This window comes from Xyrauchen texanus, chromosome 24 (genome assembly GCF_025860055.1).
Source record: "Xyrauchen texanus isolate HMW12.3.18 chromosome 24, RBS_HiC_50CHRs, whole genome shotgun sequence".
Lineage (NCBI taxonomy): Eukaryota > Metazoa > Chordata > Actinopteri > Cypriniformes > Catostomidae > Xyrauchen > Xyrauchen texanus.
Window position 1 is genome coordinate 42,565,871 of NC_068299.1, and position 21,735 is coordinate 42,587,605.

The window sequence follows — 21,735 nt, forward strand, 5'->3', positions numbered from 1 at the left end:
TATGTGGAAAAAGGGAGGAAATATAGAATATATAGTGAGGAAGATGCAAGAGGCAATTGGGAAGGTAGAGAGTTGGGGAATGGAATGGGGTTTTTGGTTTTCAGTGGCAAAGACCAAAGTAATCTGTTTTTCTCAAAGGAAAAATCAAGAACAGATTCAACTTAAACTTTATGACAAAAATCTAGAGAGAGAGTGGAATGTTTTAAAGATCTCGGGATATGGTTTGACAAAAAACTTAACTGGAAAATACATATTGAGAAAGTTGTTGAAAAATGTAAAAGAATATTGAATGTAATAAGATGTTTGAGGGGTAGAGAGTGGGGAGCAAATAGGACCTCATTGAAAATAGTTTATATTGGATTAATTAGGGCAGTTATTGATTATGGATGTACAGTTTATCAGTCTGCTTCAAGAACTTTACTAAAAAAGTTGGATGTTATTCAAAGTCAGGCGTTGAGACTCTGTTGTGGTGCTTTTAAAACAACCCCAGTAGCGGCATTACAAGTAGAAATGAATGAGATGCCATTGGAGATTAGAAGAAATCAGATAGCATTAACGCAACCATGTCAAGAAAGGGAAAGACGACAGATTAAGAGCTTTGGTTGGATAATAAGGTATGCAGTCGATGAGATAGGGATAGGAGATATGACGGAAAGTCCAACTGTGCCATTATCTAATGTTCCACCTTGGATATTAGGGGAGTTAGAGGTAGATTTGCACCTTTTAGAGTGGAAAAAAGAGAATAGTATTGATAGGAGTCAGGTTAGTAGATACATAGAGGAGAAGTATTCTATGTTTGTTAAGATATATACAGATGCATCAAAAACAGAAGATAATAGAGTAGGAGCTGCGTTCATTATACCAGAAGTGAATGTTATGTTAAATAAGAGAGTAAGTGATAAAATGTCAGTGTATACAGGAGAAATGCTGGCCATTCTCTTAGCCCTTGAGTGGGTTGAAAATAGTAGGTCAAGGGAAGTGTTAATAGGGTCAGATTCAAGTAGTGCGTTAACCAGTATTAAGAACATGAAATCAGAAGCAAGACAGGATATTTTGTTGGAAATAGCCCAAGCGGTTTATAGAATTAATAGAGTAAGAGTAGTAGTAAAATTCATCTGGATTCCAGCCCATATAGGAGTAGAAGGAAATGAAATGGCAGACAAATATGCCAATAATGCAACAAAAAAACAGAGATAGATATGGTAATAAGTTATAGTAAGGCAGAAGTTAAAAGCATAATCAAAGAAGAAATGAGAAAGAAGTGGCAAGTGGAGTGGGATATAAAAACAAAAGCAAGAATGTACTACAGTATCCAGAAGAGGGTAGGAGGTATGAGAGAAAATAGTAGGAATAAAAGGGAAGAGGACATTATTTCAAGAATGAGATTTGGGCATACTGGATTGAATAGTACACTTAAATTAATAGGGAAGCATGAAACTGGGATGTGTGAGGTCTGTAATATTAACTGAAACAGTAGAGCATGTAATTATTAATTGTCATAAGTATAAGGAGGAAAGGATGAGGCTGAAAGACTGGTTTAGAAAAGAAAAAATTAGATTTGAAATGAAGGAACTGTTACAAATGAATTCAGGGCATGTAGGGTATAGAGCTGATATTTGTGTTTTTGAGTAATACTGGGGCTTAGTAGAAGGATATGAGTTTAGTTTCCTTAGAAAATTGTATTTATTAATAATGAAAATGTATGAATATTAATAATGTTATTAGATATTTATGAAGTTATTTATTGGTTTTATTATGGATGTATGTAGGTATTTATATATTTAGTTTAAGGGTAGTGAGGAAAGGCTATTGTGATCCACACTCCATATCAGAAGGTGGCGGTAATGCATACTTAAAATTTGTTTGCCAACCGCCATTAAAAGAAAGAAGAAGAAGAAGAAGAAGAAGAAGAAGAAGAAGAAGAAGAAGAAGAAACACACACAAGATGGCGGCGACAGTCACAAAAACACTACTGACGGATAATGTGGTCTGAGGTATGAACGGAGCGGGGGTTTGAGCTGATTTTCCGAGATGAAGATGACAGATAAGGGCGTCTGAATCCCATTGCTGTAAATTTACTTCAGTTTAGTGATGATGTTAGGGACTGAAGGCCGGTTAGTTTTGTGAGCCTCAGGGTTTGGTTATTTTTCGGAGATAAACTCGTAAGGGTTGTGTTGGTTTAGTGTAGTAAAGATGAGTTATATCCGGCGGAATGATAGTTTAGTGTTGTAAAGATGAATGATACTCGAGAGTAAAGGCAGTCTGATTCGGTTAGTGTTTGTGTTGGTTTAGTGAGGTAAAGATGAATGACACTCGTCGGCGTGTGAAGGTTTATACACTGAATGAGGACAGACAGTGGGAGGACAGAGGGACTGGACATGTGGATACTCTGAAGGGGACATCACTCTCTGTCACTGCAGAAACTGATGGTAAGAATACATGAACATCTGAAGAAAACTGCTCCAATTCTCCACAAGCTCATGTTTTAATGAGACGCATTTGCTAGAATGCGATTCATTTCAGAAAATGGCATGTTAACAGCAAATTGCTAATTATTTTTTTTTTTATACACAAAATGGATTAAAAAAATATCTAAAAACAACAAATGTATGATTTGGGTACTTCCATTAATGAGTCTATCGGACAGGCGTATTGGCAATGTTATGATAATTTCAAAACCTCCAAATATTGGCCGATATATCGGTCCAAGGCTACTGGACATCTGTAAAATGACCAGTTTCTCTGGATTTACTATTTATAGTAGTAAATCCAGATTTACTATTTATAGTGTATGTGTTTGAGTAAAATGAAAATTTTTGTTTGATTCTATAAAGTATTGACAACATTTCTCATACATTCCAAGTCAAAATATTGTCATTTAGAGCGTTTATTTGTAGAAAATGACAACTGGTCAAAATAACAAAAAACATGCAGTGTTTTCAGACCTCAAATAATGCAAAGAAAACAAGTTCATATTCATATTTAAACCACACAATATTAATGTTTTAACTTAGGAAGAGTTCAGAAATCAGTATTTGTTGGAATAACCCTGATTTTCAATCACAGCTTTCATGTGCCTTGGCATGCTCTCTGCCAGCCTTTCACATTGCTGTTGGGTGAAATGATGCCACTCCTGGCACATAAATTCAAGCATCTCGGCTTTGTTTGATGGCTTGTGGCCATCCATTTTCATCTTGATCACATTCGTTCAGGTCTGGAGATTGGGCTGGCCTTGAAAGGATCTTGATCCGGTGGTTCTCCATCCACATCTTGATTGAGCTGTCTGTGTGGCATGGAGTATTGTCCTGCTGGAGTTGGGGAACAAGTTTTCTTCCAGGATAACCTTGTACGTGACTTGATTCATGCGTCCTTCACAAAGACGAATCTGCCTGATTTCAGTCTTACTGAAGCACCCCCATATCATCACCGATGATTGCCTGGTCGTCTAATGGTTAGACGGAGACCTGGAGAGGCCTTCGAGCCACAGTGTCTCTCACCCACTGTGCAATTTGGTGGAGGATCAGTGATGATCTGGTCGTGCATTTTCCATATAATGCAATGAAACGGGTGCCATCAGGCGGCTGGCTTATTGGTGGTCCAAAAGGCATATTTAAACTGCGTAATCTACTCATCTCCAGTTGATCAATGTGTTAAACAAATTGAAACGTTTTTGAAAAGCACATTTTTCTGTGAGTGAGAGAGAAGGATGTGTGGCCTGATGTGAAATTTGAGAATATTTTGTATGCTGCTCCAGATATTCTCTTTTATAATAATTGTATTATTAATTATATTTAAAATGTAACATGACAGTAGTTTAAGTGCAAGTGTAAAGGAGTTCAATGGAAAGGTGGTGGCGGCGAGAACCGCTTGACAATATAAATAATATTTGAGTACAACTGAAACCAAAAGACACAAACACACACATAGGATGGACAGCTGCCTGTAAACATTCTCTCTCTCTCTCTCTGTCGCACCACTGTACGCAGTCAGCCTTTATCCCTTTCGGAGGCTTGATTAGCCTGATAAGTCACTGGGTGTGTAAAATCATGACCCTGCCCTCCGCCCTGTCACAGCAACCTTTGTAAAAAAAAAAAAAAATATATATAAAGCCAAACATGAATGTGTAAAAATGCAGAACAGTTAGTTGGGGAAAAATATTGACTGACTAGTAATTCCAGTGTCGACTAGATGCATCAGTACCGATTAGTTGATTAGTCTCGCACATCCTGTTTATACATTTATAAACATTTATATTCTTGACGAGGTGCAAAGATAGCCGTTCAGAACGATTACATTGAAAAACTATGGGAAAATAGCTCAGATGCACACAAAAACACGTGTGACAACCCTTTTTATGATCATGTTGGAGAAAGAATAGTCATTGGCTAGTAAATGTTTTGTTTTTACTCGCCAGACTTTTGACGACATGTAAGCATAATATAACAAAAAAATATTTTAAGCAAACAGAGAGGGGGCCTCTTCGTATATATTCACACTATATATATATATTTATTTATAAATTGTTTTTATTTTTATTTTGCTCTCATTTTAATCATATTTGAGCTTTTTAAAAAATTTACAAATTTCTCATTCTATCAATTTATATGATGTCATGAAACTGCATTTTTATGTTTGAAATTTCATACACATTTTAACAAAAAAATTCACGAGGTAGGAACCTAATAATGAAAATTAGCGGTCACGGTTGTGAAGTTTGGCTGACAATTCATTGCGATTATGATGATTGATTGTCTGTATTATGTGTTTCACGAATATGACGATTAATTACCATACTAACTCACTGTGTGTGCTTCATGCACACAACAGTCATCTATACAAATTTAGCTTGGGACATAAAACAAGGGTATGATTTCCTTTTCAGGCTTCAAAACATATGAATGACAGTCAAATATAAAAGTTTAAAATTTAAAATAATATTTGAATTATCAAAATATATCTAAATAACTAAAATATATCTCTTATTTGTCTGACTTTTGATCCATTGGACTTTCAATGTTTTGTTTTCTTTTGTTTCTTTTGTAACCCAGCCAACGTGTATAGCTGTTATATTGTATTGTATTGTGCAATAGTAAAATATTTCTGCCTTAAATTCTTCACTTTCCCACATTATTTTAAGGCTCTCTGATTACTCACAAGCCCTTATTTCTCATGAAGGAAGACTTTGAGATTCTTTTGATCATCTCCACAGAAATAGAGCAGGACATCTCCTCGGTCTCGCTGCTACACTGTAACACTGCATGAATAAACCCACAATAACCACGGACATTTGCCATTACATGGACGTTAAGTGAAACTGGAGCACTTTGCGTTCATAAAATCAACACGTTTATACCTTTATATTTTCACGGGAGTTTGGCGCAAGTCTCTGTAGATGGCGTGCACATCAGAGCACTTGAGAAGAGACCTGCTCTTGTGACGAATGCGGTGCGGTTCCCTGAGATTTTCGGAGTTCAACTGAATGAGACATAAGCGCTTTGTCCTACGTGCATGAGACTAGGCTGAATCCAGCTTCTTAATCAACTGTTTTTATTCAGTAAATGGGCCTCGGTGCTATCTATCACTGGCGAGTGAAATGTTTACTTGTTGCCAGTGGCTAATAACAGAAGTTATTTGGTCGCATAATGCAAAATTTACTCACACATGCGTGTGATTTACTCGCAATGTAGCCCCTAACTCGCCCTACACTTGAAAACTGACCAAACCTGGCACGAAACACAATGGTTTGTGGGGTAACGGTGGGGTAGGATCTGGTTGAAGGCGTGTGTAGAATAACTTAATGATGATTTTGGTATTTGAATACAGGCACGTTGAATGGTTATCCAGATGTCTACGATCTGTGCACATCCATAATAAATACCACAAAGATAATTTTCTTTTGTATAAGTTCCTGAACTTTACAGCACATCACAATAATTGGTTATGATTAGCTTAAATAAGTATTAAAGTACAGTGCTGTTGTTAATGACTTGTGATTTTCTGATGTTGTGTAGGGTCAGTTCTACTAGAGTCTAAAATCAACACCAACACTGCATATCAGAAACAACAGGTGAGTACAGACCATCCCAAGCCCAGCTCATGTAGTGCTGCTGAGACGTATGTCAGGTTCATGAGGACTTCTGTCTCTTGTCAGGACACGCTCATCGTCTGGTCTGAAGCAGAGAACTACGATTTGGCTCTGAGTTTTCAGGAGAAAGCTGGCTGTGATGAAATCTGGGAGAAGATCTGTCAGGTGCGTCAGCTTCATCTCTGACTTATTTACAGCATCACGATTGAAAGATGTTTTTCTCTCCGAGCTGAAGTGTGTGTGTGTGTGTGTGTGTGTGTGTGTGTGTGTGTGTGTGTGTGTGTGTGTGTGTGTGTGTGTGTGTGTGTGTGTGTGTGTGTGTGTGTGTGTGTGTGTGTGTGTGTGTCTGCTGGCCGCTGTTCAGGTGCAAGGTAAAGATCCGTCCATGGAGATCACTCAAGACCCTATGGATGAATCCGAGGAGGAGCGCTTCGAGGAGATGCCGGAGAGCAGTCACCTGGTGGAGCTTCCTCCCTGCGAGCCGAGCCGACTGGAGGAGATCGCCGAACTTGTGACGTCCGTGCTGTCATCACCCATCCGCCGGGAGAAGCTGGCTCTGGCGCTTGCCAGCTCTGGTTACGTCAAGAAGTTGCTGCAGCTCTTCAGGACGTATGAGGACTCGGAGCATCGCGAAGCCCTTCATCACCTGTACGAGATTGTGCGCGGCTTGCTCTTCCTCAACAAAGCCACTCTGTTCGAGGTGATGTTCTCGGACGACTGCATCATGGACGTGGTGGGCTGTTTGGAGTATGACCCGGCGATGGTCCAGCCCAAGAAACACCGGGAGTTCCTCACCAAAACGGCCAAATTCAAAGAGGTGATCCCCATCACGGATTCGGAGCTCCTGCAGAAGATCCATCAGACATATCGCGTGCAGTACATCCAGGACATCATCCTGCCTACGCCGTCGGTGTTTGAGGAGAACTTCCTGTCCACGTTGTCCTCCTTCATCTTCTTCAATAAGGTGGAGATCGTAAGCATGCTACAGGTGCGTGTCTACTGTCTGTTTGTCAAGACGGTGATGATGTTCCGGGTGCTGAGATGAAAAAAGCCCAGAGTTATTGTCACAGACATGTTGGCTGTTAACAAGTATTCGGCAGAGGCAGATCGCAGAGGCAGATCTTGGTTTACACGTGATATTAACAAGGGTTTCATGGCAACATACATTACATCATGTGTTTCTGCTTGTTGGCATCAGTAAAGATGTTCCATAATCTCATGGTTCATGTGTTTATTTGGGATGGGATGGTGATTTTCTTTTAAAGTGTGAAACCCTTTTTTTAGCACAATGATCACTTGTTTTGTGCTCAGCCTATCGGTGTGTGTTTAGATTAGGGATGAGCATAATGACTAATTTCATTGAAAGTTTTGGAGCTGACCCTCAGAAAACAGTCAAAAACATTGTGTGTTTATGCAGCCCATTTAAAGGTGCACTCAGTAACTTTTTGCTTGTCATTTTGTACAGTGACACCTTGTGGTATGGATGCAGGATCATTCAAAATCAATAGTTTTCCGTTACAGATGCCATTTTAGAAATTCACTATTCACAATCAGCCATGATTAATTTAGTACAATAGTGAAAACAGGAGTGTTACAGAGATTAAGTGTGTAGTATTCAGCTGGTCATGTGATTCTAAAATGTCAGTCTCATCATGAAGCACCCTTCCCCAATTTAGAATAAAACAGCATTTTTAAGTTTATTTATAAGACTGGAGTCCTCATCTCATGTGAGTGCTCATTTTATACATTCAAAATTAAAACAAAAGTAAAACTTTTTAATGGGGGAAAAAAATGCTGAGCACACCTTTACTTAATCTATTCCAACAGCCAAATCCGATGCAAAATTCCACTGAAAAGGGGCATTTATCTGCCATGTGCTTGCCTGCAAGCACCAAAGGTGCAGGAACCCAATTGTATTCGTACTGCTTTTCTGTTTATTAGGGGTGCAGTAACCCTGTTGTATTCATACTGATATTCTGTTCATTAGGGGTGCAGGAACCCCATTGTATTCATAATGATATTCTGTTTATTAGGAGTGCAGGAAGCCAATTGTATTCATACTGATATTCTGTTTATTAGAGGTGCAGGAACCCCATTGTATTCATACTGATATTCTGTTTATTAGGGTTGCAGGAACCCCATTGTATTCATACTGATATTCTGTTCATTAGAGGTGCAGGAACCTCATTGTATTCATACTGATATTCTGTTCATTAGGGTTGCAGGAACCCCATTGTATTCATACTGATATTCTGTTTATTAGGGGTGCAGGAACCCCATTGTATTCATACTGATATTCTGTTCATTAGAGGTGCAGGAACCCCATTGTATTCATACTGATATTCTGTTCATTAGAGGTGCAGGAACCCCATTGTATTCATACTGATATTCTGTTTATTAGAGGTGCAGGAACCCCATCGTATTCGTACTGATATTCTGTTTATTAGGGGTCCAAGCACTGAAGGTGCAGTAACCCTATTTTCTGTTTGTTAGGGGTGCAGGAACCCAATTGTATTCATACTGATATTCTCTTTATTAGAGGTCCAAGCACAGAAGGTGCAGTAACCCTATTTTCTGTTTGTTAGGGGTGCAGGAACCCAATTGTATTCATACTGATATTCTGTTTATTAGGGGTCCAAGCACTGAAGGTGCAGTAACCCTATTTTCTGTTTGTTAGGGGTGCAGGAACCCCATTGTTTTCGTACTGATATTCTGTTTATTAGGGGTGCAGGAACCCCATTGTATTCGTACTGATATTCTGTTTATTAGGGGTGCAGGAACCTCATTGTATTCGTACTGATATTCTGTTTATTAGGGGTGCAGGAACCTCATTGTATTCGTACTGATATTCTGTTTATTAGGGGTGCAGGAACCTCATTGTATTCATACTGATATTCTGTTCATTAGGGTTGCAGGAACCTCATTGTATTCGTACTGATATTCTGTTCATTAGGGGTGCAGGAACCCCATTGTATTCATACTGATATTCTGTTCATTAGGGGTGCAGGAACCTCATTGTATTCGTACTGATATTCTGTTCATTAGGGTTGCAGGAACCTCATTGTATTCGTACTGATATTCTGTTCATTAGGGGTGCAGGAACCCCATTGTATTCGCATACTGATATTCTGTTCATTAGGGGTGCAGGAACCTCATTGTATTCAGTACTGATATTCTGTTCATTAGGGGTGCAGGAACCTCATTGTATTCGTACTGATATTCTGTTCATTAGGGGTGCAGGAACCCCATTGTATTCGCATACTGATATTCTGTTCATTAGGGGTGCAGGAACCCCATTGTATTCGTACTGATATTCTGTTCATTAGGGGTGCAGGAACCTCATTGTATTCGTACTGATATTCTGTTCATTAGGGGTGCAGGAACCCCATTGTATTCGTACTGATATTCTGTTCATTAGGGGTGCAGGAACCCCATTGTATTCGTACTGATATTCTGTTCATTAGGGTTGCAGGAACCTCATTGTATTCGTACTGATATTCTGTTCATTAGGGGTGCAGGAACCCCATTGTATTCGTACTGATATTCTGTTCATTAGGGGTGCAGGAACCTCATTGTATTCGTACTGATATTCTGTTCATTAGGGGTGCAGGAACCTCATTGTATTCGTACTGATATTCTGTTCATTAGGGGTGCAGGAACCTCATTGTATTCGTACTGATATTCTGTTCATTAGGGGTGCAGGAACCTCATTGTATTCGTACTGATATTCTGTTCATTAGGGGTGCAGGAACCTCATTGTATTCGTACTGATATTCTGTTCATTAGGGGTGCAGGAACCCCATTGTATTCGTACTGATATTCTGTTCATTAGGGGTGCAGGAACCCCATTGTATTCGTACTGATATTCTGTTCATTAGGGGTGCAGGAACCTCATTGTATTCGTACTGATATTCTGTTCATTAGGGGTGCAGGAACCTCATTGTATTCGTACTGATATTCTGTTCATTAGGGTTGCAGGAACCTCATTGTATTCGTACTGATATTCTGTTCATTAGGGGTGCAGGAACCTCATTGTATTCGTACTGATATTCTGTTCATTAGGGGTGCAGGAACCTCATTGTATTCGTACTGATATTCTGTTCATTAGGGTTGCAGGAACCTCATTGTATTCGTACTGATATTCTGTTCATTAGGGGTGCAGGAACCTCATTGTATTCGTACTGATATTCTGTTCATTAGGGGTGCAGGAACCCTATTGTATTCGTACTGATATTCTGTTCATTAGGGGTGCAGGAACCCCATTGTATTCGTACTGATATTCTGTTTATTAGGGGTGCAGGAACCCCATTGTATTCGTACTGATATTCTGTTCATTAGGGTTGCAGGAACCCCATTGTATTCGTACTGATATTCTGTTCATTAGGGTTGCAGGAACCCCATTGTATTCATACTGATATTCTGTTCATTAGGGGTGCAGGAACCTCATTGTATTCATACTGATATTCTGTTCATTAGGGGTGCAGGAACCCCATTGTATTCATACTGATATTCTGTTTATTAGGGGTGCAGGAACCTCATTGTATTCATACTGATATTCTGTTTATTAGGGGTGCAGGAACCTCATTGTATTCATACTGATATTCTGTTTATTAGGGTGCAGGAACCTCATTGTATTCATACTGATATTCTGTTTATTAGGGGTGCAGGAACCTCATTGTATTCATACTGATATTCTGTTTATTAGGGGTGCAGGAACCTCATTGTATTCATACTGATATTCTGTTTATTAGGGGTGCAGGAACCTCATTGATTTCATACTGATATTCTGTTTATTAGGGGTGCAGGAACCCCATTGATTTCATACTGATATTCTGTTTATTAGGGGTGCAGGAACCCCATTGTATTCATACTGATATTCTGTTTATTAGGGGTGCAGGAACCCCATTGTATTCATACTGATATTCTGTTTATTAGGGGTGCAGGAACCTCATTGTATTCATACTGATATTCTGTTTATTAGGGGTGCAGGAACCTCATTGTATTCATACTGATATTCTGTTTATTAGGGGTGCAGGAACCCCATTGTATTCATACTGATATTCTGTTTATTAGGGTGCAGGAACCCCATTGTATTCATACTGATATTCTGTTTATTAGGGGTGCAGGAACCTCATTGTATTCATACTGATATTCTGTTTATTAGGGTGCAGGAACCCCATTGTATTCATACTGATATTCTGTTTATTAGGGGTGCAGGAACCTCATTGTATTCATACTGATATTCTGTTTATTAGGGGTGCAGGAACCTCATTGTATTCATACTGATATTCTGTTTATTAGGGGTGCAGGAACCCCATTGTATTCATACTGATATTCTGTTTATTAGGGGTGCAGGAACCTCATTGTATTCATACTGATATTCTGTTTATTAGGGTGCAGGAACCCTATTGTATTCATACTGATATTCTGTTTATTAGGGGTGCAGGAACCTCATTGTATTCATACTGATATTCTGTTTATTAGGGGTGCAGGAACCCCATTGTATTCATACTGATATTCTGTTTATTAGGGGTGCAGGAACCTCATTGTATTCATACTGATATTCTGTTTATTAGGGGTGCAGGAACCCCATTGATTTCATACTGATATTCTGTTCATTAGGGGTGCAGGAACCCCATTGTATTCGTACTGATATTCTGTTTATTAGGGGTGCAGGAACCTCATTGTATTCGTACTGATATTCTGTTTATTAGGGGTGCAGGAACCCCATTGTATTCGTACTGATATTCTGTTTATTAGGGGTGCAGGAACCTCATTGTATTCGTACTGATATTCTGTTTATTAGGGGTGCAGGAACCTCATTGTATTCGTACTGATATTCTGTTTATTAGGGGTGCAGGAACCTCATTGTATTCATACTGATATTCTGTTTATTAGGGTTGCAGGAACCTCATTGTATTCGTACTGATATTCTGTTTATTAGGGGTGCAGGAACCTCATTGTATTCATACTGATATTCTGTTCATTAGGGTTGCAGGAACCTCATTGTATTCATACTGATATTCTGTTTATTAGGGTGCAGGAACCCCATTGTATTCATACTGATATTCTGTTTATTAGGGGTGCAGGAACCTCATTGTATTCATACTGATATTCTGTTTATTAGGGTGCAGGAACCTCATTGTATTCATACTGATATTCTGTTTATTAGGGGTGCAGGAACCTCATTGTATTCATACTGATATTCTGTTTATTAGGGTGCAGGAACCTCATTGTATTCATACTGATATTCTGTTTATTAGGGGTGCAGGAACCTCATTGTATTCATACTGATATTCTGTTTATTAGGGTGCAGGAACCTCATTGTATTCATACTGATATTCTGTTTATTAGGGGTGCAGGAACCCCATTGTATTCATACTGATATTCTGTTTATTAGGGGTGCAGGAACCTCATTGTATTCGTACTGATATTCTGTTTATTAGGGTGCAGGAACCTCATTGTATTCATACTGATATTCTGTTTATTAGGGGTGCAGGAACCTCATTGTATTCATACTGATATTCTGTTTATTAGGGTGCAGGAACCTCATTGTATTCATACTGATATTCTGTTTATTAGGGTGCAGGAACCTCATTGTATTCATACTGATATTCTGTTTATTAGGGTGCAGGAACCTCATTGTATTCATACTGATATTCTGTTTATTAGGGTGCAGGAACCTCATTGTATTCATACTGATATTCTGTTTATTAGGGGTGCAGGAACCTCATTGTATTCATACTGATATTCTGTTTATTAGGGGTGCAGGAACCTCATTGTATTCATACTGATATTCTGTTTATTAGGGGTGCAGGAACCTCATTGTATTCATACTGATATTCTGTTCATTAGGGTTGCAGGAACCTCATTGTATTCATACTGATATTCTGTTCATTAGGGTTGCAGGAACCTCATTGTATTCATACTGATATTCTGTTTATTAGGGGTGCAGGAACCTCATTGTATTCATACTGATATTCTGTTTATTAGGGGTGCAGGAACCCCATTGTATTCATACTGATATTCTGTTTATTAGGGGTGCAGGAACCTCATTGTATTCATACTGATATTCTGTTTATTAGGGGTGCAGGAACCCTATTGTATTCATACTGATATTCTGTTTATTAGGGGTGCAGGAACCTCATTGTATTCATACTGATATTCTGTTTATTAGGGGTGCAGGAACCCCATTGTATTCATACTGATATTCTGTTTATTAGGGGTGCAGGAACCTCATTGTATTCGTACTGATATTCTGTTTATTAGGGGTGCAGGAACCCCATTGTATTCATACTGATATTCTGTTTATTAGGGGTGCAGGAACCCCATTGTATTCATACTGATATTCTGTTTATTAGGGGTGCAGGAACCTCATTGTATTCATACTGATATTCTGTTTATTAGGGGTGCAGGAACCTCATTGTATTCATACTGATATTCTGTTCATTAGGGTTGCAGGAACCTCATTGTATTTGTACTGCTTTTCTGTTTAATAGGGGGCCAAGGACCGAAGATGCAGTAGGGTAGATGACAAATAAGGGTGAAACAGCATTTTTTAAAACAAAGTTCTAAATTGCTTGAGAATTGTATGAATTTGTAAAGATCAAATACTGTTGTTTTTGAAAATGTTAGAGGTTAGCAGATTTTTTTTCTCATTATGCAATTTATTAAGCTTTTCTCACAGCTCCAGGCAAAATATGTCCTGCAGTGTGACATGAAATTACTATAAAATTCAAATATTGAAATATTAATTTCAAATACAAATCAGGTATGTTTTAAGTTTAACAAGTATTCTTAAAGAATGATCATTAAAATTTTGTGCATATTTTTTTTTCACAGCTGTTTTTCGATTATATTCTTTGCTTGTGCCATCTTTTACCACTCACTCCAGTGGAAATATTGTGTAAAATGAGAAAAAATATTTGAAAATGTTTATTAGTTTTTTGTCTAGTTATATTATGCAATGTTTTGAAATGCATATAATTATTTAAGCTTGTTAACATAGTAAAAGTCATTTAATTGTGTTTGAAGTGATGTCACTCCACAGGACGAAATGAGACACTGTATGAAGATTTATGGTGAAATTTATTGAATACTTTTGTAACAAACAAATTCATTTGCATCTCTATTTGAACATTAATGAAAATGCAACACATCAGTACAATCTTATTACTTAGTGTATGAATTTGAACTAAAAACAGACATACTGAATAATTAACATTTTGAAGGCGTCAAATCAGACCCAGTCATAAAGTCCATTCAGTCCATTTCTATTTTTAACTTAAAAGACTAAACAAATATCTTGTTTCTCAGGAGAAAGTCATTAAAATCATGCTAAAATAATTAAAAGCATGTTAAAATCATCAATTCAGCTCTTTGAACAAAGATTCCAGTGAACAAGAGAAATTTGACATTCTGGAGTTGTCACTAACAAAAGATCAGACCATAAACATGACAAGCTGTTAGAGCCAATATCAAAAAAAAAAAAAAAAAAAAAGGATGTAGAAATTATTTCATAGGAGAAATGGCAAACTTATGTGTTGAACATGAGCCAGTCCATGTGTTTAACTTCGCAACTCGACCATGGGGCTCAGGCTCTGAAATCTTACCAATTATGTCACTCCGCGATTAGTAAATGGTATCTTCTTTGTCAGGCCACTGGAAGGCATTCTTGTTTCCATGTTGAACCATACAGTTCGCCTGTATTTCCTATCCCTGAATATTCAACACTTGGCCCACATATCGCTTCTCATCATATTTTACTATGATGAACTTTCCCACTTCAAACACTTGGTCTTGGTCACTTTCAACATCTTCATCCAAGAAGGACTGGGTAGGGATAGGGTTAATCTCTTGAGCTGGACTGTCACCAGCCATTGTGACTTTTGTAACCTTGAAGCAGCCACACACTTGGGTAGCTGCAGAAGCAACTTACTGCCCTATGAAACACCTCCCCTGGTGTTGTGGAGAAAATCTGGTGTGTACCTAGTATGCCTTTCACAGCAGGGAGCACAAGAGGGAGCAGTTTGTCAAAGTCTTCTATTTCCTTTCCTATCTTCAAGTCAAAGAGGGCCTCTGCAGTTTGCAGGTCAGCCCCCCTTTGGACAGCCTGATCTGCCATACGCTTCACACAAGCTCCAACCCCATCAGGAGCTCCTTTTCCGTGGCCCCGTTCACTGTAATTCCATGTGAGACACTGGAACCCCCAGGTAAATGGTAGCGTACTCATTAGGAAACAGTTTGCCTTGTTGCGATACTGTGTCACAGGACCATCACTGATGAGGTGGAGTGACTCAAACTGTGTGTCATGCTGCATTTGGAGGTCTTCAATGACTGGCTGTAAGTGAGCCCATACAGCACGCTCATCATGCCTCAGAGATTTTGAGATGGTTGCAAAGCTCTGAATGTCCGTTTTGGTGTAGGCAACCACTGTATGTATGGTTACTTGGTTTCTATTTCCACCAAAGTGGAAAGATTGAATTTCTGTGTTCAGTGTTTCTGTGTTCAGTTTGCATCCATCATTTTCAGAGAAATCAACGTGCAACACCAAATCATTTTCTTGCAATTTCTCCTTTATCTCCCTCATTTTGGCTGATTGGTGCATCCAATTGAATTGATGGGAATTGATGGGATGCAATTGACTCCAGGTCACGCTGGAAGGTCTGTGCCAGCTTTCCCAGCGTTCCCTCAACCCCTTTTTTAACCCAGTTCGTGAACACCTTTTCCCCTACAGTCACCTTCACCCGCTCTGACTGCTCCCACCTAGCGAATTCATCAGGATTGTGTATTATATATAATATTTACAATATTTGTTTAATATATATATATATATATATATATAGAGACAGATAAATATTTATATTTATGTTTAATATTGCAAACATAACAGACGAGAATCTAGCTAGACATCTGACTTAATTATGTCACACCACAGGACTCTTTCACCTTTGCTGCCATTTTGAGTCATTGCTAATTAAGTCTGACCTTGGGCATTACAGTAACTGAATAAGTTCATTGTTTTAGACCTGAATATGATTATTTTTTTTAAATATTTTTCTTTTTTCTCGAACTAGATCAGTCACACCACAGGACTATCAAAAATGGACACGTTCATGGTCTGACAGAAATGATGAAATTTATCAAATTAATAAGAGATTAACACTCACCTTTTAACCTCCTTAGGACATACAAACATCTGGGGGAATTCCTGGTAGGGAGCTTGACTAAAGGACCACTATGGCTGTCCATGTAACTGCCAGTACAAAAATCTAATATCCAATGTCACGCTACAGGACAGCATTTGTGTTTCAAAACTAAATGTACTGTAAATATTATTTTAGTACTTTTTAGCATTTTGAAAACTTAAGTTAATTAAATAAATACATACAAAATAATGCCAAGGCATTTATTAGCTGCTCCAAACATATCTGCTTTATTTTACTAATATTTACATTTGATGAGTAATCAATGTTACAGTCACACCGCAGGACATTTTGCTATTCATCTTGAAATATGAACAACACCAAATACATTTTACGTCCCAAAATCATAATATTGAAATAAAATGATGTTCTATGCCCCACTGGCATGTGGTGTTTTAGTTGAGAAATGCAGTTCAGTAAACATTTAGACTTAATTACAGAAAAAACATGCGTCACGTCATCTGCCCAGTAACCCTTTTGTATTCTTGCTGATATTCTGTTTATTAGGGGTGCAGGAACCCCATTGATTTCATACTGATATTCTGTTTATTAGGGGTCCAAGCACAGAAGGTGCAGTAACCCTATTTTCTGTTGTTAGGGGTGCAGGAACCCAATTGTATTCATACTGATATTCTGTTCATTAGGGTTGCAGGAACCCAATTGTATTCATACTGATATTCTGTTTATTAGAGGTGCAGGAACCTCATTGTATTCATACTGATATTCTGTTTATTAGGGGTGCAGGAACCCTATTGTATTCTTGCTGATATTCTGTTTATTAGGGGTGCAGGAACCCTATTGTATTCTTGCTGATATTCTGTTTATTAGGGGTGCAGGAACCCTATTGTATTCTTGCTGATATTCTTTTTATTAGGGTTCCAAGCACAGAAGGTGCAGTAACCCTGTTGTATTCATACTAATATTCTGTTCATTAGGGTTGCAGGAACCCAATTGTATTCATACTGATATTCTGTTTATTAGTTGTTCAGTAACCCAACTGTAGTTGTATTGCTTTTCTGTTTGATGGGGTCCAAGCACCAAATATGCAGGAACCCTGTTTGTATTCGTACTGGTTTTCTGTTTATTAGGGGTCCAAGCACAGAAGGTGCAGTAACCCTATTTTCTGTTGTTAGGGGTGCAGGAACCCAATTGTATTCATACTGATATTCTGTTTATTAGAGGTGCAGGAACCTCATTGTATTCATACTGATATTCTGTTTATTAGGGGTGCAGGAACCCAATTGTATTCTTGCTGATTGTCTTTATATTAGGGGTCCAAGCACCAAAGGTGCAGTAACCCTATTGTATTCATACTGATATTCTGTTTATTAGGGGTGCAGGAACCCAATTGTATTTGTTCTCCTTTTCTGTTTAATGGGGGTCCATGGACCGAAGATGCGGGAACCCTGTTGTATTCATACTGATATTCTGTTTATTAGGGGTGCAGGAACCTCATTGTATTCATACTGATATTCTGTTTATTAGGGGTGCAGGAACCCTATTGTATTCATACTGGTTTTCTTTTTATTAGGGTTCCAAGCAAAGAAGGTGCAGTAACCCTATTGTATTCATACTGATTTTCTGTTTATTAGGGGTGAAGGAACCTCATTGTATTCATACTGATATTCTGTTTATTAGGGGTGCAGGAACCCTATTGTATTCATACTGGTTTTCTTTTTATTAGGGTTCCAAGCAAAGAAGGTGCAGTAACCCTATTGTATTCATACTGATTTTCTGTTTATTAGGGGTGAAGGAACCTCATTGTATTCATACTGATATTCCTTTTATTAGGGGTGCAGGAACCCTATTGTATTCATACTGATATTCTGTTTATTAGGGGTGCAGGAACCTCATTGTATTCATACTGATATTCTGTTTATTAGGGGTGCAGGAACCCAATTGTATTTGCACTGCTTTTCTGTTATTTAGGGGTCCAAACACTGAAGGTGCAGTAACCCTATTGTATTCTTGCCGATTTTCTGTTTATTAGGGCTCCAAGCACCGAAGGTGCAGCAACCCCATTATATATTCTGTTTATTAGGGGTCCAAGCACCGAAGGTGCAGCAACCCCATTATATATTCTGTTTATTAGGGGTGCAGGAACCTCATTGATTTCATACTGATATTCTGTTTATTAGGTGTGCAGGAACCCCATTGTATTCATACTGATATTCTGTTTATTAGGGTTCCAAGCACAGAAGGTGCAGTAACCCTGTTGTATTCGTACTGATTTTCTGTTTATTAGTGGTGCAGGAACCCCATTGATTTCATACTGATATTCTGTTTATTAGGGGTCCAAGCACAGAAGGTGCAGTAACCCTATTTTCTGTTGTTAGGGGTGCAGGAACCCAATTGTATTCATACTGATTTTCTGTTTATTAGGTGTGCAGGAACCCCATTGTATTCATACTGATATTCTGTTCATTAGGGTTGCAGGAACCCAATTGTATTCATACTGATATTCTGTTTATTAGAGGTGCAGGAACCTCATTGTATTCATACTGATATTCTGTTCATTAGGGTTGCAGGAACCCAATTGTATTCATACTGATATTCTGTTTATTAGGGGTGCAGGAACCCTATTGTATTCTTGCTGATATTCTGTTTATTAGGGGTGCAGGAACCCTATTGTATTCTTGCTGATATTCTTTTTATTAGGGTTCCAAGCACAGAAGGTGCAGTAACCCTGTTGTATTCATACTGATATTCTGTTTATTAGGGGTGCAGGAACCCTATTGTATTCTTGCTGATATTCTGTTTATTAGGGGTGCAGGAACCCTATTGTATTCTTGCTGATATTCTTTTTATTAGGGTTCCAAGCACAGAAGGTGCAGTAACCCTGTTGTATTCGTACTGATATTCTGTTTATTAGGGGTGCAGGAACCCAATTGTATTCTTATTGATTGTCTTTATATTAGGGGTCCAAGCACCAAAGGTGCAGTAACCCTATTCTATTCTTGCTGATTGTCTTTATATTAGGGGTCCAAGCACCAAAGGTGCAGTAACCCTATTGTATTCATACTGATATTCTGTTTATTAGGGGTGCAGGAACCCAATTGTATTTGTTCTCCTTTTCTGTTTAATGGGGGTCCATGGACCGAAGATGCGGGAACCCTGTTGTATTCATACTGATATTCTGTTTATTAGGGGTGCAGGAACCCTATTGTATTCATACTGGTTTTCTTTTTATTAGGGTTCCAAGCAAAGAAGGTGCAGTAACCCTATTGTATTTATACTGATTTTCTGTTTATTAGGGGTGAAGGAACCCTATTGTATTCATACTGATATTCTGTTTATTAGGGGTGCAGGAACCTCATTGTATTCATACTGATATTCTGTTTATTAGGGGTGCAGGAACCCTATTGTATTCATACTGATATTCTGTTTATTAGGGGTGCAGGAAACCAATTGTATTTGCACTGCTTTTCTGTTATTTAGGGGTCCAAACACTGAAGGTGCAGTAACCCTATTGTATTCTTGCCGATTTTCTGTTTATTAGGGCTCCAAGCACCGAAGGTGCAGGAACCCCATTATATATTCTGTTTATTAGGGGTGCAGGAACCCCATTGATTTCATACTGATATTCTGTTTATTAGGGGTCCAAGCACCGAAGGTGCAGGAACCCCATTATATATTCTGTTTATTAGGGGTGCAGGAACCTCATTGATTTCATACTGATATTCTGTTTATTAGGTGTGCAGGAACCCCATTGTATTCATACTGATATTCTGTTTATTAGGGGTCCAAGGACCGAAGATGCAGTAACCCTTTTGTATTCTTGCTGATAATCTTTTTATTAGGGTTCCAAGCACAGAAGGTGCAGTAACCCTGTTGAATTCATACTGATATTCTGTTTATTAGTGGTGCAGGAACCCCATTGATTTCATACTGATATTCTGTTTATTAGGGGTCCAAGCACAGAAGGTGCAGTAACCCTATTTTCTGTTGTTAGGGGTGCAGGAACCCAATTGTATTCATACTGATATTCTGTTTATTAGGTGTGCAGGAACCCCATTGTATTCATACTGATATTCTGTTCATTAGGGTTGCAGGAACCCAGTTGTATTCATACTGATATTCTGTTTATTAGGTGTTCAGTAACCCAACTGTATTTGTATTGCTTTTCTGTTTGATAGGGGTCCAAGCACCAAATATGCAGGAACCCTGTTTGCATTCGTACTGATTTTCTGTTTATTAGTGGTGCCGGAACCCCATTATATACATACTGATATTCTGTTTATTAGGGGTGCAGGAACCCAATTGTATTCTTGCTGATATTCTTTATATTAGGGGTCCAAGCACCAAAGGTGCAGTAACCCTATTCTATTCTTGCTGATTGTCTTTATATTAGGGGTCCAAGCACCAAAGGTGCAGTAACCCTATTGTATTCTTGCTGATAATCTGTTTATTAAGGGCCCATGCACCAAAGGTGCAGTAACCCTATTGTATTCATACTGATATTCTGTTTATTAGGGGTGCAGGAACCCAATTGTATTTGTTTTTCTTTTCTGTTTAATGGGGGTCCAAGGACCGAAGATGCAGGAACCCTGTTGTATTCATACTGATATTCTGTTTACTAGGGGTGCAGGAACCCTATTGTATTCATACTGGTTTTCTTTTTATTAGGGTTCCAAGCACAGAAGGTGCAGTAACCCTGTTGTATTCGTACTAATATTCTGTTTATTAGTGGTGCCGGAACCCCATTATATACATACTGATATTCTGTTTATTAGGGGTGCAGTAACCCTATTGTATTCTTGTTGATAATCTGTTTATTAGGGGCCCATGCACCAAAGGTGCAGTAACCCTATTGTATTCATACTGATATTCTGTTTACTAGGGGTGCAGGAACCCTATTGTATTCATACTGGTTTTCTTTTTATTAGGGTTCCAAGCACAGAAGGTGCAGTAACCCTATTGTATTCATACTGATATTCTGTTTATTAGGGGTGGAGGAACCCAATTGTATTCATACTGGTTTTCTTTTTATTAGGGTTCCAAGCACAGAAGGTGCAGTAACCCTATTGTATTCATACTGATATTCTGTTTATTAGGGGTGCAGGAACCCTATTGTATTCATACTGATATTCTTTTTATTAGGGTTCCAAGCACAGAAGGTGCAGTAACCCTGTTGTATTCATACTGATATTCTGTTTATTAGGGGTCCAAGGACCGAAGATGCAGTAACCCTTTTGTATTCTTGCTGATATTCTTTTTATTAGGGTTCCAAGCACAGAAGGTGCAGTAACCCTGTTGTATTCATACTGATATTCTGTTTATTAGGGGTGCAGGAACCCTATTGTATTCATACTGATATTCTTTTTATTAGGGTTCCAAGCACAGAAGGTGCAGTAACCCTGTTGTATTCATACTGATATTCTGTTTATTAGGGGTCCAAGGACCGAAGATGCAGTAACCCTTTTGTATTCTTGCTGATATTCTTTT

At 38.5% G+C, this 21,735-nt stretch overlaps 1 protein-coding gene and 1 long non-coding RNA gene across 3 annotated transcripts in view; one reads left to right on the forward strand and one right to left on the reverse strand.

The window, feature by feature from the left end:
- Positions 1–1,912: 1,912 nt before the first annotated feature.
- The window catches only part of LOC127617864 (serine/threonine-protein phosphatase 4 regulatory subunit 3-like), a 61,285-nt gene continuing 41,462 nt past the window's right edge, over positions 1,913–21,735 (forward strand). The window contains exons 1-4 of one of the 2 annotated variants that reach the window (XM_052089981.1): positions 1,913–2,429; positions 6,012–6,067; positions 6,152–6,250; positions 6,450–7,073. In XM_052089981.1, coding sequence (XP_051945941.1) covers positions 2,303–2,429; positions 6,012–6,067; positions 6,152–6,250; positions 6,450–7,073 — 906 coding nt within the window. In that variant the 5' untranslated portion in view covers positions 1,913–2,302. The remainder of the gene's footprint in view (positions 2,430–6,011; positions 6,068–6,151; positions 6,251–6,449; positions 7,074–21,735) is intronic. The other variant, XM_052089982.1, reaches the window with a different exon arrangement.
- Positions 8,185–13,459, reverse strand: LOC127617865 (uncharacterized). The gene is made up of 3 exons (XR_007967384.1): positions 13,321–13,459; positions 9,051–9,096; positions 8,185–8,268 (listed from the first exon to the last, which is right to left on the reverse strand). It is a non-coding gene; the product is annotated as an uncharacterized LOC127617865 (long non-coding RNA).